Consider the following 19,623-nt stretch of genomic DNA (forward strand, 5'->3'; position numbering starts at 1 on the left):
CAACCCTTCCAATGCCTGCAGGACCTTTTTTCCTAGAAAAATTTAGCTTGAGAAAAGTTTTATAGCCCTAAAAAGTATTCAATAAATAGCAAACTAAACCTTGAATGGGCAAAAACTCTAAAAGGGTATACTCTGGTCTTTTTAATATCAGCTGGCAAGTCTCCTTTCTTTGCCTCTGCTAGCTACCTCCCTGAGTCACCAGACAGTCCCGGCAAGTTTTTGATTTCCTGTGCTCAATGTATGGACCCACATAAAACAACTTAAGGGGAATGGGGACTAATAAGGTTTCATTTATTGTTTCAGTGATTGCCTCAAACCAAAACTGATCAATTCAAAGTAGATGCCATAATATAAACAGATATAAACATTCTTAGACATGTTTTTTGTGAGGTGCATTTATACACACACACATACATGGATATGTGGGGGGGGGGGTGTATGAGAGAAAGAGATAGAGAAGTTGAAGTCCCTCACCATTTCCTCTTTACTACTTCTAAACTCAACTGGCATAAATGGAAGGCAACGACAGAGGAGATGGAAATGGATTTCTATGGCAGATTAACTTTCAGCAGAGCTGGTTTAGCCCTCATAAAGCAGATCTGTCTACCTTCTAACCTGCTGCCTGTATTAATTGTGCTCATTAAACTTCAAAGCTGTAACAAAGAAGAAATAGAAGGAGATGACAGGAAGAACGCATACACAAAACTAGCTGAGACCAGAAATAAGATGTCTTAAAAAGGTAATATGTGGAGCTGGCCAGTTAGCTCAGTTGGTTAAGAGTGTGGTGTTGCAACACCAAGGTTGAGGGTTTGGATCCTCACACCAGCCAGCTGCTTGCACCGCCCCCGCCGTACCCACCTCCCCCTGACAAAAAAGGTAGTATGTCAAGAGGAGTTAAGGTTCAGAGGACTTAACAGAACCAATGGTACTGACTTTCTGCAGTGGGAAAATATAAAACTTTGCACCTAATCTGTATGATTTACCTGAGGCATTTCCAAGCCCAGATCCTGTGAGTTCGATTCAAAACTTCTTTTTTTTCTTGTTTGTAAATTCCTTTCCAGCTTTACTTTTAATTCCAAGATCAACGATGATTTTCACAATAAACAGCAGGTTTTCCCAGAATGCCTTCAATTCAACTGCTTAAATCACTGTTTTTCTTTTTTTAATAGGTCTGGGCGATTCTGTCAAACAATACAAAGTAACTTCACTGAGCTCCATTAAAAACACTTTGAGCTTTCAAAAACATTAACAAAGAATATAGTACTTTAAGCCAGTAAATTCTGTGGTTGCATTTTCAAGAATTCCTCCACTTGTTTGTTTCTAAAATAGAGTTGGTCAATAACCAATTGGAAATAGTTTTTAAAAATCACCCTGACAAAATTAACACAGGTTCATCTTTCCAGTGATCTGAAAGTTGTATTGTACTTAATCTTAAAGTCAAGCTCTCATTTACTTTATGTTTTTTTATGAGAAAACATGTCTCAACATTTAATTCCATCTATTGTATAATAAATACTGCTAAATTAATCTAGATTTTATATCTCATAAATCTAGAGGAAGAGTAATGAATATATAATACCTAGTCAGCAATGGAACTTAACAAATCCTCTACATTAAATTGCATTTGCAATGGTATATAACATTGTATGGTATATAACCATTGTAATGGATATACCACTGTAATGGTATATAACAACGTTATTCTTTGAGGTATAAGTAAAAGCTGTCCTTAAAGAAAGAATTATTCCAGCAAACTTTTTTTTTTTTTTTTTTTTTCCTTTTTGAGACCAGCCGCACTGCGCTCAGCCAGCGAGCGCTGTGAGCGCACAGGTCATCCCTATATAGGATCCGAACCCGCAGCGGGAGCGCTGCTGTGCTCCCAGCGCCGCACTCTCCCGAGTGCGCCACGGGCTCAGCCCCCAGCAAACTTTTAAAAGGTGTATGTTCAGAGGAGAAATGGGAATGAGGACTACTTTGAAGACTGGTTTCAAGGGTTAAGTTAAAGAATGATTGCAAATCATCTGCACAGGGTCTTTATCGGGTAGAGGCTTAAATGTTAGTTCCCTTCTCCTCTCCTCTGTGTGAAGACCTTAATCATGAGGAACTAAACAGCTATACCCACTTATCCTCTTGTCCTAGATCAGTGGTTCTCAAAGGGTGATCCCAGGATCAGCAGCATCAACATCAGCAACCACCTGGAAATCTGTTAGAAATGCAAAATTTTGGACCTCAGCCGCAACCTACTAAAACAGAAACTCTAGAAGTGGGACCCAACAATGTGTTTTAATAATCCCTCCATGGGCCGGCCCGTGGCTCACTCGGTAGAGTGCGGTGCTGAAAACACCAAGGCCATGGGTTCGGATCCCATATAGGGATGGCCGGTTTGCTCACTGGGTGAGCCTGGTGCTGACAGCACCAAGTCAAGGGTTAAGATCCTCTTACCGGTCATCTTTTAAAAAATAAAAAATAAAAAAAATAATCCCTCCAGGTGATTCTGACCCTCCCTAAAGTTTGCAAACCACTGCCCTAACCTTGCTCTCATTCAATCTAGATGCAGTATCATTTCTTAAATTGATGTAAAGAGCCAATTTAAACTGAACTGCCCTCTGCAGTTAGCACATTCTTTGGATTAGAAGATTAGAGTGGTACATTATTTCAATTTCAAAGACTTCTTGCTGAACAAATAACAGTCAACAAAAGACTCAATAACTGTTCTACTTAATTAGATTAATAACTTGACTATAATTTGTATTTCCTGGATCTTTGCATGGCTCTCCCCTCCAGTAGGCTCTCACTCCCACTTCACTGGTCTAGCCGAGGAAACACTGTCAAGTGGCCAACCCGGGCCTAGAAACAGAATTAAATATGCTTTTTGGTCCAGTGCTACAGTCTAAGTGGATTGAGCCCTGCCCCGACCAAAGGCCAGTTCTTGCTAAGTCTTGCTAAGACTTCTGTACTGGTATGTAGTCTTAGTCCTAACTCTTCCCCTGATTCCTGACAGTCAGTTACCTTTTCTAGACCTATCATCTGGGCCCTGAAAAGGCATCTAATTCAAGCCATGCATTCCACAAAGTAGACCAGTCTAATCCTGGTCTATAAACTGGATCTGGGAGAAAAGTTTGATACTCTCTAAAACCTGAAAACTTACCCTTACTAGCATTAGGATTGAAGACTGAGGGAGAGTGAGTTCTATTCAACATATCCTTACTGGCATCTACTAAAGATACTATCTACCAATAGTGTGGTTTATCAGGGAAACACTGGACAAAAAAGGGCTAAGTTGTAGTCACAGCTCTCACTTACAAACTATATTACATTGGGTAAAACCATATTTCTTTTTTTTTTTTTTTTTTTTGTCCTTTTTGGACCGGCCCCACCGCGCTCAGCCAGTGAGTGCTATGGGTCATCCCTATATAGGATCCGAACCCGCGGCAGGAGCGCTGCTGCGCTCCCAACACCGCACTCTCCCAAGTGCGCCACGGGCTCGGCCCAAAACCATATTTCTAAGCCTCATTTTTCTCACCTCTAGAAAAAAAGACAATACTACTTTCTCCTGGCTAATAAAACTTCCATAAAAATACAAGTATTTATTTAAAATTTTACTTAAACACATCAAAACAAACTTCAGTTAATGCAGTTAGCAAATAGAGCAATTGTTTGGGAGATAGGAGAAATGGATTCCAGTTTTGATTCTATAATTAAAACTAAACAGCATTATGAATTAGAAAAAGTTGCTTACATTTATGCCTTAAGCTTTCCAATCTGAGGAATAAGAATTATTTCTCCCTTAACTATGTAATAGGGATGTTACAAGAACTGAATGAGATATTACATTAGGATGTAATAATTAAATAAATCTGGAAAGGTGATTATCATCAATGGTTATATTTTGCCAATGCATTCTTTGTCCCAGTTCAGAAACTCAACATCTGTGACAGCTATTGCCTGCAAGGCTAAAAGTTTTAAAGACACCAATTCCCAAAGGGGGAGTATCCACCAAGTAAAGGGTTAAGCTCATTCACCTGGGTGTTGAAGGTCCTTAGTTGCTTCTCCTAGTCTCTCAAGTAGCAGCAAATAGGATGGGGTAAGGGCCAATTCTACTCCAAGCAGTGGATCCCTTTTCAGTGATAAAACTCTCCCAGTCTCTAAAACTAATGACCCAAATTCACAACAAACTATCCTCATCCCCATTTTCAACCCATTTTCCAGAAGTGCTTAGTGCTGTTCCAAACATTTATTGTGAAACAACCACAAAGAACAAAATTACCCACCCCGAAGTGGAAGAGAAAAAAAGAATAAAGGGTTCCACAGTAGTTACCACTACATAGCACCTTCCATGATACACTGTTCCAAAACTGTATATATACTATAGCAGGGAGCCATATACAAAGGGTCCATTAATGCTTAGATGGCAGAATAAAATTGAGGAAGAAGGTGCAACAACTCGCTTTTCAGGATGCCTTCACACTTCTTTGGACTCAAGAATATCCACATTTTACTCAGAACTCATATTTTTATACTAAAATACATCAAAAGCAATGGCCTAATTTCCCCGTGTGACCTGAGGAATATCTGTTCCAAGGAATGTTAAATGGTTACTCAATGAAAGGATTGTGAAGTCTGGAAAACACCACATTAAACAAAACTATATACTGCCTTTACTGCAGGACTTCATGGAAACTTTAAGGTGCGAATGTGCATTACAAATTACTAACAGGTGAATATAGCAGAGACCATTTCTCAAACTTGATCAAAGATTTTGATCATAAAATCTTCCACCCTGCCCTCAAGCCTACCCCTCAAGACTAGTGTTTCTGCCAGAAAACAAACGAACAAACAAAAAAAGAAGGGAAAAACTGAATTCCTCTAGTTGTTACTTCCATTTATTCACAACACTGATTCACCAGTTCCCAACAGTTTTGTGGGTTTTTCAAGGGAAAAAGGTGGTCCATCAGAAATAATATCTACAAACAGATTTTTCTCTACCTGGGCTCATTCAAAACGATTCAACAACAATATAAAGTAAAAAAAAATAAATTTAAAAATTCAACAACAGCTCCTAGACAGGCACAGGACAATACTCCTGTCGATTCAACAACAATATAAAGTAAAAAAAATAAATTTAAATATTCAACAACAGCTCCTAGACAGGCACAGGACAATACTCCTGTAACAAGAGAACTAGCTAGCTCACTGAAGCAATGAGGAGAGGCAAATGATTGATTTTTGAGCAACAACTGCAACACCTGAAGACAGTCATAGCTTTAATTTCTTTCACAGCCCTTTCTAGCAGGTTCTACCCTAGGTTTTTTGGGTTCTGTTTTAACATATGTCAAGGTTTATCATGTATATTAAGCAAGGTGAAAGGTAAAGTAAGACGATAGATAGGTACAGTCAAAGGACTTCTTACAAAAGGTCATCCATAGGACTGCAGAAACCAATAATCATAACTTTAAAAGCCAAACCCAAGAGTTGACTGTGTGCCTCAGGCAGCTTATACATATCCAAGAGCTCCAAATTGTGCCCCTTCTGAATCCAAGGTTTTCAACTGATCCCTGAGTCTACATAAGAAGAAAAAAGTTCACATCAAGGAACATAAACCTTTTTATAAATGAAAATACCTTATGAATAAGCTGATATTGTACATGATGGCCAGAATCCCTGTTGCTCCTTTAAAATGAGTGGTTTTAGATGACTACCCCCTTTTAGTAACTTGAGGGAACTGGCCCTTAAAATGGTAAGTAGCTCTTCTGAGTCACCCAACATTCATCAGAGTAGATGTTAAAAAATTTCCAACACACCCATTGGGATGGCTATTATCCAAAAAATGGAAAATAACAAGTGTCGACAAGGATATACAGAAATCAAAACCCTTGTGCATTGCTGGTGGTGATGTAAAATGATGCAGTTGGTGTGGGAAACAGTTTGGCAGTTCCTCAAAAAGCTACACAGAATTACCATATGACCCAGCAATACCATACATATCCAGAAGAATCTAAAGTAGGGACTCAAACAGATATGTGTACACCCATGTTCACAGCAGCATCATTCACAATAGCCAAAAGGTGAAAACAAACCAAGGGACCATCAACAGATGAAAGGACAAGCAAAATACAGTATATATACATAATGGAATATTATTCAGCCATAAAAAAGGGAGTGATTCCACTTACATAAAGTGTCTAGAACACAAATTCGTAGAGACAGAAGGTAGAATAGAGGTTAATGGGCTGGAAGAGTTATTATTTAATAGGTATAGAGTTTCTGTTTGAGATGATGAAAATATTCTGGAAAGAGATAGTGGTGATGGTTTATACAACATTATCTATGTACTTAACACCACTGAATTGTACACTTAAAAATGGTTAAAACAGTAAATTTTATATATATTTTACCACAATCTTTTTTAAAGTTTTTAAGTAAGAAATGCTAATACATTTATACTGTTACATAAATCCATATACCATGGTTTATTTTGATCTTTCCTAATCCTTGCTGGTTCATGCTCATCATTTCTTTCACATGGTCAGAGGTCTTGGTCCTCTCTCTGTTGTCTTTAAACTGTATCAAAGCCACATTCCTAAGAAGTCAGAACTGTCCTCACCCTAATTTAAATAAATCATTTCTCCTAAGGCTTAATCCTCAAGGGAGGGGGAGGGGAGGGAGAGAAGGGGCGGAGGGGAGGGGAGAGGAGGTGGAGGGGAGGGAAGGAGGGGGGAGGGGAGAGGGAGAGTCACTCGTTTGGTTATTTATTTATTTATTTATTTATTTTGATTTATAAAAAACAGAGGTTTATTTGTCTTACGATTCTGGGACAGCTGCATCTGGCATGGGCCTTAGGCTGCTTCTACTCATGGTGGAAAGTGGCAGGGAGCGGCGGGTACAAGCAGATCACATGGCGAGAGGAAGCAAGAGAAGAGCACTCGTTTGGTTATTTAAAAGGTTATACAATGCTCATACCCCATGGGATGCTCCTGTTTGACAGCTTATCAGTTTGTCCAACCTTTTTAGCAAACTAGGACCCATCTGCCACACATTCCATCCATCCTCCCATACTTCATATGTTTCACTCAACAATTCTTTTCCTTCTGAAAACTACTCTACTCTGTAAGCATTGAACTAAACAGTTCTTCAGATGCTTACTATTCCATGGTACAGTAGAAATCAGAGACCCCAAAATCTCCAAACCACTGAGGAAGCAGAGGCTGCCTATGCAAGGAACACATTGGGGGAAGGGGGAGTCAGGTTCCCCCTTTATTATATAATATGAATCTTGTAAACACAACTGCAAGCAAATCACTCTACTTGACCCTTCAATAGCAATTCTCTAGATGCCAAAATTTAGAAACAGACAGGTAAACTCAAAACTAGATGGTTATAGTTTATGTAAAGAATTATTAGCAAAAGACCCACATTATTTATATTACAAATCCTGCTGCTGCTAGTCTTTAAAAATGGAAGACAGGGGAAAGAGAAGAGTAAAGATGGAGAAGACATATCTTTTTCTGCAGACTGGGTGAGAAAAGATCACTTCCCTAGCCAAAGCAGTAGTATTGTATCGTGACCTCATAAACAGCTGTGATCCTTCTGCCATACCACCTCACAAACTCATTATCCTGGTCAGTCCAGCAATCTTCTTTTATCCTTGCATTCAGAGAGTTTTAAAAATATGGAGGTTGAATTAGGTTTACCACAAAAAAATTTAATTAAATGAAATAACTAAAACCACATTTTACTGAGAATCCTAAGAAATTAAGAGAAAATAATAAATTTTTAAAAAGTGGAATGCATGGGGCCGGCCCGGTGGCGCACTGCTACAGTGCGCCACTTGGGAGCGCGGTGTCGCTCCCACCGAGGGTTCGGATCCCATGTGGAGACCGGTTCCCGCTCACTGGCTGAGCATGGTGCGGGTGCAACACCGAGGGTTGCAATCCCGTTGCATGCAGTCTTGGAGGAAGACACAGGACATCTCAGTTTGAATTTTGTTCAATTCCTTTCCAAAGGTTTCTGCCCTACTTTAATCTTTGGGCTACAAAGACAACATATGGGAGCTTAGTTAAAGCCCTTTGGGAACCAATAAAAATGACCATTAAAGCTGGCCTCTGGATCAATCTGAGTTGAACATTGGAAGGGCTGCTTTTTATTTCTGAAAACTATCAACTACAAGATACTGGAATCTCTCTGAAACCTTGCTATCTTTCAATTAAGTCATTCAGAGCACAAGAATAAGAGCATGAAACAGTTTTAGATAGAACCAGAGAATGCACTTCTAACCTCAGCCACCCTGGGTTACCACTGGGGACAAAATATTCACAATTTACATTTGTGTAGCTGTTTACAGATCACAAAGCACATTGCTATACCCTGTCGTTTTTTATTTTTATTTTTTGGTGGCTGGCCAGTATGGGGAAATGAACCCTTGACCTTGGTGTTACAAGGCTGCGCTCTAACCAACTGAGCTAACTGGCCAGCCTTACCCTGTCACTTGATAATACAACTTGGTGAAGTTAAAAGGGCCAGTATTTGGATAAAATATCTTGGTGAAGTAGTCTGGGTATATATTGAGATCATCACTGTCCACCACCCCCTGTCCAAATCTTTCTTACATTAATAAAAAAAAAAGTTCAGTAAGGATAAGAGATTTTTTCCAAGGTCATTCAGTAAACAGATGCCTCTGAGAAAACCTGTCATCACAGACATTATCTCTAATCTCAGTGCCTCAAAAAGCATGTCTAGAGGACTCACAAATCTACATCTTGAGCCTAAACATGCATGTGCCTGAGACCTACCAACTGAGATCAGGATATCTCATGCTCGCATCCTATGACTTCAGACACAACATGTCACTGCCCTATCCAAACATTCCTTTTGTATCAAAAGTACCATCACTCTCTGACATTCAGGCATAGAAAGCTGATCTCAGTCTTGACTCTTTTCTTCCTCCTCTCCACTTGCTTTATTAACTTATACAAATTCTCTTCAGCAAAGATATACTGACCACTTACCTTTTACTAAGCACAAATCCATCTGTTTGACTTTGCCCTTTCTACTTTCTCAACCCTTACTTAGCCCTCATCATCTTACATTTACTATTGCAAAATCTGCCCTACAGTCCTCCTGTGTCCAGCCTCTCCCCATCCTCAGCTCTTACGTCCCACTTTAAAATTATTCTCCCTAACCAATCACATCATATTAGTACTGTGCTCATAAGTTTTCAGCAACTCCCAAATATCTCTTGGATAATGTCCAAAATACTCAGACACAGTGAAACTATTTTGCAAGCCCATCTTCCACTACTTTTATAAATAAATGCTAGTATTAGACTGATCTTACCATTTCCCCAAATCCTTGAAGTACTTACAATCATACTTCACTCTACCCAAGGATCTCCAACAGTGAGATTCTGGCTTTTGTGTCTTTGCTCCCAAAATTTTTCCTCTTTCTCCTCCCCAACCCCTTGTTTCTACTACCAGATTGTAAAATGACTGAGAATGACCACCATATCTCATGTCTATTTCACTACCGTGCAAAAGCAATGCCTTGTCCAGACAACAAGTTAGCTGACAATAAATGCGAAATCTCCTCAGACCTTCTGGATAAGGACTCAGAGGTACAACACTCTTCATATACAAAGAAGCAGCCATTCGATATATATTTATTGAGCATCTTTTATGTGCTCCAAAGTTTCTTACAGTAGTTTGTTAATTTGAGTCTTGAACCGCTGTAATATCATATAGTAAAAACATTAAAAATTGTACTAAAATTTTTTTAATTGCCAGGAAGAGTGCTGTTTGAATTTAAGTCAATGTTAAAGACCTGAGATAATTCTTGTCTAGGGTGGAGAGGGGAGAAGAAGTAGGATTAAAAATTATTTAAATCAGCTGAATCCAGACTCTGGACTGATATATGTTACACTGTTCTTTCACTCTCTCACAAAGACATATACACCATATTTTTAATTAAAACAAAATATTTTATTAGTATATTAAAGATTTGAGTGTTAAAGATTTGAGTGTTAAAAGAATCACTTGGTTTTCTGAGCTGTTTCATAGAAATCTACAGAATGTACAAAGGGAACCGTACAATTAAAGTCAGCAGAATAAAAACAACAGTGGTGCAAGCAAGAACACACTTGAACATACAGCAAGATCTCAGTAAAACAACCATCACTGGACACTCTCGACACACCCTAACAACTTTGGTGCTCCTGATATCAGGGATGTGCGCTCTTCAAAATTGTTTCCTCCCTCCTTTCTCAGATTTGACACTTTTTCAAAAGTGGCATGAGCATATACTACAGACAATTTTCAGATTCTCCTCAAATTCCTTCCTACTGGTGAAACAGACTATACCACCAGCATAAGATTATGCAATAGCTGGTATGGAGTTTATGGACACGAGGCTACAAAGAGGCTTTGAATATGGTTTTGCAGTCATCTCATTCAACACTGAGAAAGGCTGAGTAATTCTTTGGCTCTAATACCACTAAATGACTTGATCTATGAGAAGCAAACTTTAGATAATAGATTCTGCTTCATAGTTGAATATTTGGAATTTCATTCCAGATTCTCACCTGCCTTCTTTTATGTGTTAACAAAAGAATTCCCCCTCTTACTGCCATGATAATATGTAAAGTACCTAACCCTTGCACAAAACAGATCCTCAATAAATAGGGGCTATTTTAATGCTAGGATTATTTCCTTGGTATATGATGCTCCTGGGATGTTGCTACTCTGAAGGTATAAACCCAAACTCAAATCAGAATCCTAGGTTATCTAAATTCCAAACTTAATGCAGCTGGAACAAGAGTGAATAAGGGATACTCCAGCAACACAAGTCAGTCGTTTAGCACCCTTGCCCTTAGCTTTATGAGAGTGAATGTTAATTATGCTGTTTTAATCAGCAAAAGCATCTTTGGATTCAAAAAATAATTCATAATATCACCAAAACCCAGCTGCCTGGAACAAGAGTGAATAACGGATACTCCAGCAACACAAGTCAGTCGTTTAGCACCCTTGCCCTTAGCTTTATGAGAGTGAAGCAGCTGGAACAAGAGTGAATAAGGGATACTCCAGCAACACAAGTCAGTCGTTTAGCACCCTTGCCCTTAGCTTTATGAGAGTGAATGTTAATTATGCTGTTTTAATCAGCAAAAGCATCTTTGGATTCAAAAAATAATTCATAAAGCTGGAAACCAGTCATCTTTATACACACAATAAAAAATTGGTTGATAAATTACAAAGGGAAAGGGCTTCTGCAGAGAGATTATTGCTCTTATTGTTCAAACAATTACATATAATTTATCAGTTTTTTTACGATTAGTTTCACCATAGATTCTGGGCAACTTGAGGGTATGAACTTATATAAAATTTATATGTATATCCATAATCCCTTCCATAGTTTCTAATAAGAAGACACATAGAGATGTGGTCTAATGTTTGCCACACTTATCTCAAAAAGGTTCAGTAACTGAAACAAGGGAGGCACACTATTACAACTGCTGAGAAAACAGCATTGAATATAATCAGCAGTTATCAGAGAAGAAGTACAAAGAGTAACCAGAATCTGGTTGCCCCCCTCCATCAGACTCAGTATTCTTAATATCCCTCCAGAGGAAAGAATAAAATTCATTTACAGTAATTTGTTAGTTTTTAACTTTGTAGTTTAGACAACCAGCAAGTTAATATACTAAGCTATAAAACAAAGGTAACAAGGACCTAGTAAGTATTCTCTACTAGCTGTATGTATATATATTTCAAAACAGAAGACAAAGTTAATTGAGGATTGAAAGCAGAGGTCTCAAACTGGATAGCAGCCAAAAATCAATGCCCACAGAACAGTTTGCTTCAGCCCACACATTACTGTTTTTAATATTTTAAATTTTAACTGTCAGCACTTAATTTATAAATTTTGTGTAAAACTTCTGATTCCTGATATCTAACACCACTCTCGAGAAAAAATAAAAATCAGATCTGACAACACTGGGTACAATATTCTCAGTAAGATGATCATTTGAACTTAAGTGAGAGTTATCCCCTATAAAGTGGCCTGTGCTCTCCATTTTACAGATAGCGAATCTAAGCCGAGAGATGCTCAAAACCACTGAGCTAGCAAAAAGCTAGCTAACTCCAGGGTTTTCACTCTTAACAGCTCTGCAACTTGGCCTCCAAATAAAAGGTAGTGTTAAGAGGTATTTAAAAGACCTGTCCATGAATGTTTATTGCAGCTTTATTCATAATAGCCTAAAATCCGGACACAACACAAATGTCCATCAACTGGGAAATTGATAAACAAATTGTGGTACATCCGTACAATAACAAGGACTCAACTGATACACAGTTATAAATACATATATATAAACATATAAAAACATATATATCTCAAAAGCATTATGTTAAATAAAAGAAGCCAAATTCAAAAGACAACACATTTTATAATTACATTTATATAAAATTCCAGAGAAAATAAAACCATAGTGATACAAGCCAAATCAGTGACGGGGGGCAGAGGTAACGGGAGGAGGACTGGCTGCAAAGGAGCATGAGGCAACTTTCTGCAGTGACGGGAATGTTCTAGATACAGGTGTAGCAGCGGCTGGATGACAGCATATATATGTCAAAACTCAAAATTGGGTGAATTTTCTTTTATGTAAATTATACCTCAATAAAGTTGATTTTTAAAAAGAAGTATTTAGAAAATATTAGAAAATGACAGAAAAGGGCTAGCCCATGGCTCACTTGGGAGAGTGTGGTGTTGATAACACCAAGGCCACAGGTTTGGATCCCTATATAGGGATGGCTGGTTAGGAGAGTGTGGTGTTGACAACACCAAGTCAAGGGTTAAGATCCCCTTACCCATCATCTTTTAAAAAAAGAAAACTACAGAAAAGAATACTACCAACTTGACCTGGGAAAATTTGGGAAAGCTTCAGGAAAAGGTGAGATTTGAATTGGATGTTATAGAACAATTTTAAGGTGCCCCGGAAGTAGAAAACATGGCACGTTCTGCACTGTAGCCTATGAGAAGCAGCATCTTTAAAAACAAAGGAAATGCTTTATAAAAAGAAATTCATAGCAATGAATAATTAGTATGCAGGTATCAAAGACTAGGTGATATTAGAAGATTTCCTAAGAGGGAATCAACTCATAAACATATATTGCTATTCATATGCAAAATAAGCAGACAGTGTGGAATTCGTTTTGTTTTGTTTTTAAGTAAAGCAAAATAAAAAGGAAAAGTAAGGGTCAAAGAGAAACCCAGAAGGAATAAAAGAAGGGAGGGAAGTAAAATAAAGCCTAGGGACACATAAGGGTCAGAATCAAAGTTACCTTGGTATGGACAGATTAGAAGAAAGGAGAAAGGAAGTGGGACAGACCTTGACTGGAAACTAAAAGAAAATCTAAAAATTGAGGGAAGAGACCAACCAACCAAAGTCAGAGCTACAGAGAAAAAAGACCTGATAATGTAGAGCAGGCCCAAGGGATTAAGAGGAAAAGGCAAAAGCAAAAAAAGTTCTTTCCTCCTAAATCCTACAAATCAGTTTCCTCCTCTTTCATTCCCTCACCACCACCACCTCTGCCTTAGCTCAAGCCTTCTCATACCCAACCCCACCATACACATCATGTATACCTTTTACGTCTCCTCTACTCAACTAGAATGCTTCATTCACTTTTCTTCAAAACCCAGTTCATGGCCTGTTAGCTCAGCTGGTTGGAGCACAGCCTTGTAGCACCAGGGTCACGGGTTCAGATACCCGTACCAGCCAGCTGCAAAAAAATAAAAATAAAAAACCCAGTTCAAATGGCACCTTTTCTGTGATGCTTCTCCAACTTTTCCAGGCAGAGTTAGCAGTCTCCCTTTCATACTTTAAGAAGAGTTTGTTTTAATATATTATCATAACATTGGACTGCAATGTCTGTCTCCTCTCCTAGTCTATGGGCAACTCCAATAGAGGATTCAATAGTAAGCAGTTCAAGAAACCTTACAAGTACACCTCGTTTTATACAACAGAAGATGCTAGAAGCCTTGCTGTTTTATGGAATTCTACAGTAAATCTTTTGAACGAAAGTACATCCACCCTACTCCTAATTCCTCCCCATACCATCAAGGATTGATTAAAACTTTTTAAAGTTTTATTTTTGTAACGCTTTAAATTTCTTGGTGAGTGACAAACCTATAACACAGAAGAAGTCAATTCTATCAGGAATGGTGTGAAGCAGTCAAAAAAAGGAACTTTTGTAGAATAAAAGGAGTACCTTTAACCCTCAAAGACAAAACATTACTTAAAAAAATAAGTGTACAACAAGAATATGAAGAAAACTGGAGGACAAGAAATCATCAAGTTCATGAGGCTTTCGTGGGAAATCATCAAAGCCAATAATACCCAAAGATAAGTAAGGAAAAATATGGTTTTGTAACAAAAGATATAAAAGTGGTTTTGGCGTTGAAGGGACAGAATAATGGGATGATTAGAGTTGCTGGGAATTAGTAGAGAGCTGTTTAGAAAGCTGTTCAGGGAAGGGCCGGCCCGGTGGCGCACTGGATAGTGCGCCGCTTGGGAAGTGCGGCGGCGCTCCCGCCCGAGGGTTCGGATCCCACATACAGACCGGTTCCCACTCACTGGCTGAGCGAGGTGTGGGCGCAACGCCGAGGGTTGCGATCCCGTTGCCGGTCCCCGGTCCGGTACGGGGGCAACACTGAGGGTTGCGATCCGTTGCCGGACACGGAAAAAAAAGACAAAAATAAAAAAAAAAAAAAAAGAAAGCTGTTCAGGGAAGAGAGCTCCAATATAGATTTTGGAAGAAGGTTGTAAATTGGTGAAAAGACATATAAGGCTTGCCTGGTGCCAGAACAGAATGGCACAGGAGTCAAAGTACCACTACAGTGCCTCCATTTAGCCTACCCCACAGGGTGAATCAGACTTATTAGCAAGAATGATTTTACAGCAAAGAGGGACCCTGCTATACAATTGAACAATTATTCTAAATTTACAAGAAATAAGAGGTTCAATTCACATTTGCCAAACACCTAGAAACCAAATGGTCCAAGACTTAATGACAAATCCAAAGAACAAGGCACAACTCTTTATTTGTACTTAGTGGGTATTCAACAAATCAAACTAATGGATTTTATCTGAAAACAAAAGAGTTAAAAAGATTTTTAGATATCATCAAAATAACTTCTCTACTAACTTTCTTTTTTAAAAAAGGATCAATTTTAGAACTCTGTTTGAACAGATGGTGATTAATTCTTGTCTTCCAAATAAAAAAAGTCCAACATCTCTACTAATAGTAGACTTTATTACCTTCCAGATAATGCAGTTCTTAGCAATGCACTTGTTGTCAGGCACGGTGTGAGGCAGTGAGTATATAGAAATAAAAGATAGACTCTGAACTCAAGGAGCTCAGTTTAACGGGAAGACAAATACTGCAAAGTGGGACAAATGCTAATAAAGATAAACTAAAAAAGCAATGAAGCCAAGAGAAAGAAAATCAAATTCAGATTTGAGAGGTGGTTCCAAGCAGCCTGAAATATTAGCATATGCAAAGTACAAAAGCTTGAGAACACAACTAAAGATTTCCCAATAACTCCCTATGAGATGAAACATATCATTAATTCCTACCATTACAAATTACTAAACTGACATTACCCATAGTCATCCAGCCAAATGATAATAGGCTAGCTGGAACTAGAAACAAGGCTACAGGCAACATGATGCTTTTCAGTTCAAAATGGTCAATATATCCTCTTTTCTAAACTTTTATGTTTCCAATTGAAATGGTTCAAGCCAACAAAAATGGCAAAATAGTACATAAAAACAAAGCAAAAGCTACTGATGAAAAAATTATTTGCCTGTGTAATATTTTTAGATTAAGGCATCTTTGCTTCACTGGGCATTTAGCACCACTTGACATTTTCCACGGAAGGAGAGGGGAGGCAACCTGTATCTTTTTGAGTCTTGAAAAAGCATCCTACCCTATTTAGGTAATCCTACAAACATTTTGGGCAATGGCACAATCAATATGGCTTCTAAACTGCTGTATGATATATTTGAATATAGGCACTACATGTGTTGACTATTCACTTGACTAATATCTTGAAACAGGTGTACACAGTTATGAGAGATATGTTAAATGCACTTCTAAACCTCAATAGGACCATACCCTGAATATATTAAGGTTGTTAGGTACTGTATCTTACAGCCAAAGTTTTTTAAATCAGAATGCATCTCTAAAATAAATAAGACATACCAGTATTTGCTATAAACAGCTTTTCGGGATAACATCTACAGATGGTTCCCGACTTAATGGTTCGACTTATGACTTTTCAACTTTATGATGGGTTTATCAGGGTATTAAATGCATTTTTGACTTAATGACATTTTGACTTATGATAACCTACAATAGGTTAATCGAGAGGTGACCACATTGTAAGTCTAGGAGTATCTGTATATGTAAATGAAGTAAAAATATATAATGTAATGTTGCCATATGTTCTCGAACTAAAAATTCTTCAAGGTGTTCTTCAAGTGTTCAAATATTAACCCAAGTGTATATTTATATATTCTGTAATAGCTTAACATCTAAGTACTTAAAAACCCAGTGACTAATGTCTTACAACAGGGGTTGACAAACTATGGCCATGGGGGCCGGCCCGGTGGCGCACTGGATAGTGCGCCGCTTGGGAAGCGCGGCGGCGCTCCCGTCCGAGGGTTCGGATCCCACGTACGGACCGGAGCGAGGCGCGGGAGCAACCCCGAGGGTTGCAGTCCCGTTGCCGGTCCCCGGTCCGGTACGGGGGCAACACTGGGGGTTGCGATCCGTTGCTGGACACGGAAAAACACAAAAGACAAAAAAAAAAAACAAAAAAAAACTATGGCCATGGACCCAAAAGTAGGCACAGCCTGTTCTCGTAAATAAAGTTTTGTTGAAATACAGCCCAAACATACTTTCTATGGCTGTTTTCATGATAAAAATTGCAGAGTTGCATAATTATGACAGAGATTCTATGACCCGCAAAGCCTAAACGTTTACTATTTGATCCTGTATAAGAAAATAGTTTTGTTGACCTGTCTTAGAATAATCAGAACCAACGATCTGACAAATTTATGTCTACTCTTAAGACTTTATCTACCCTGGAATAAGCTACTGAATATGGTGAAAGAGTCAATGAATTCTCCTCCAAAACATTAAAGTACAAACCACATGAAAACAAGCCTCTGTTAGTTCTTTTCAAAATTATAATTGTCAATCTTGACTAAAAATTAAGCTTTAAAAGCAAACATTGAATTAGTTCTCTTAATCTTTTAAAAACTGTGCTACATTAAAAGAATCAACATTCAAACTCATTGTACTTTCATTATTATTTGCATTTAGTTAACCATCAGTAAAAACCATAGTAGTTATTCCTTTACTCCTTACACTGGCATCCTAGAATCCACACACATGGAACCAGTTAACCAGTAGGGCACTGTCTATAAAAGTTTTTTTTTCCACCTGCCATGACAGAGAGTGACTTAGTAAAGTGGAGTATCCAAAATCTCTTCTAGATGTATTTAGCCTCTTTCATGGTTGATAGTCTAACAATCCCAAAGCTGCTATACCAGTCACATAAAAGAATTACACCCAAATAAGTTCTGTTGGATCTATTTGCCATTCTTAGAATAAGAGAATAATTAAATAAACAACGCTAATTGACTTCAACCAATGCAACAACGAAAACTGCCTTGAATAAGTATTTTGGGTATCAACAAAACAGTTCTTGTTTTGTTTCCATTTAATTTTAGCTATACTTCTCCTTTCTAACTTATTTTGGCATTGTAAAGGGCTAGGGTTTAGAAAGCAACACAATACTAACTGATAAAATAAGAACTAGTAAAAAAAAATAAACTAATAATTTTACTTACTATAAAAGTTATACTTAAGAACCGAAAAGTCTATCAAATGATCAGGGATTATATTCCTACATATCATTCTTAGCAGAACTGTGAGTCAATCATGCCAAAGTAATACAAAAACTGTTAAATTGTTTATTTACCAATTATTATTTTTCTCCAGTTAACAAAATAGGGGATAACACAAATTTTTAAATAAGTACAGTCAACTCTTGAATAGCTCCTGCACGGTATATCTAAGGCATGTTCCTGCCCTTAAGTGCTTAACCAAAGATGCATCAAAAGCCTGGTACCCTTGACAATACCAATGTAGTCACAGGTTGTAAACTGATGTTAACCCTAAATTAAGCATTTAACAAGGCCAACATGATGCCAAAATAATCACGATACAATTAAGTGAAAAAAGTGATTTTCTAATTACACATACCACTTTCCCCTTTGCCTTTAGTGTATCTCCTAGCTATTTTGGATTAAAAGAAAACGGGAAAATATTTAAAAGTACAATCACGTGACAACCACTTTACCACAGATCACAAGATTTTCACAGAAGTCTTATTTTCTGCTTTTTTAAAAGAAGTAAGTCAGGCTTTGATCCTATTTCTCACCTGCAGGGCATTCGCAAGACAAAGTCCTAAAGAACCTTCAAAGCTAAATAATTTTCTCAAGGCTCAGTTTTCCCATGAAGTTGATTTACGTGAGCTACCAATTTAGGTGAACAAGGGGGACAAATTATTACTAAGACTAGGACAAGCATGGGGCCTAATCTTTAAAAGGAATCCTAATGAAAAAATGGAAACCCCGCCCAGTGCCCAACTTTCTTGGCTTTTCTAGTCCCGGTTCTCTCTTCGCAACATCCAGAAAGCAGAACTTCCCCCTCGCTGCCTCTATTTGAGGCCTGGTACAGAAATTCAGACCGCTAGTTAACCAAGTACCTCCTTAAGGTAGTCTTAAGGCTCAAGCTCGCTCAGAAACAGAAGAAAGGTTTTTTTTCCTGGGTTAAAGGAGGGTTTGGCGGCCGAGTTTCTCAAGAAGCGTAGGGCCGAGAAAGAGGGAGACTCCAGAGGCTGAGCTCCATCTAGTCCCAAGAACCACCCCCGGGGAGGCTTGACTGCCCTCGGTACTTCCCTGCCTCCTCTGCTCGTGTAAGGAGAGCGGTGGGTCGGGGTCAGGTTCCCCTGAGCTACTTCCTGGTCCGAACTGACTCGCCTTCGGACACCAGAAACGCCCCCGGCCCGACTCCCTCGCCCTTTGCCCTGTCCCCTCCCCTCTCAGTGACCCACCACCACTGGTCCCCTCCCATCTAACATGGCCGCTCCACCCGGCCCACCCCCGCACAACCTAACCAATTAGGGGAACCCGCGACACCGCCTCCCCGACACCTATTGGTGTGGCTGCCTCCGTCCGCCTGCCCCATTGGACGGCAGGGCCTGCCACTCAGATCCAAGGGTTCCGCCTCCGAGCCGCCTCAAGCTGCTTTGAGAAGACATATAAACAAATCCCGGGAGGGAGGCCCCTCTTGCCCGTCGCCTCTGGGGCGGGGACGGAACGGGGAGCGGCTACCCCGAGACACCCAGCCTGGACCCCCGCCCCCACCCTCAGCCCGCACCTCCTTGTTCCCTGCCAGCCCGGCACCAACCTCCGCGGCCCCGGCCCTTCCTCACACGCCCCTCTCTCTCCTCCTCCTCCCCCGCCAGCCTCGCCTCCCCTCCCGGGCCCCTCCCACCCGCTCT

General features: G+C 39.2%; 1 protein-coding gene across 1 annotated transcript in view; it reads right to left on the reverse strand.

The window, feature by feature from the left end:
* Nucleotides 1–19,623, reverse strand: part of CREBRF (CREB3 regulatory factor) — a 51,099-nt gene that overhangs the window by 30,252 nt on the left and 1,224 nt on the right. Inside the window, exon 2 of the mRNA XM_008570036.1 lies at nt 984–1,181. Within this exon, the coding sequence (XP_008568258.1) occupies nt 984–992 (9 nt within the window). The 5' untranslated portion in view covers nt 993–1,181. The remainder of the gene's footprint in view (nt 1–983; nt 1,182–19,623) is intronic.

This window comes from Galeopterus variegatus, unplaced genomic scaffold, assembly GCF_000696425.1.
Source record: "Galeopterus variegatus unplaced genomic scaffold, G_variegatus-3.0.2 Scaffold560, whole genome shotgun sequence".
Classification (NCBI taxonomy): Eukaryota; Metazoa; Chordata; class Mammalia; order Dermoptera; family Cynocephalidae; genus Galeopterus; species Galeopterus variegatus.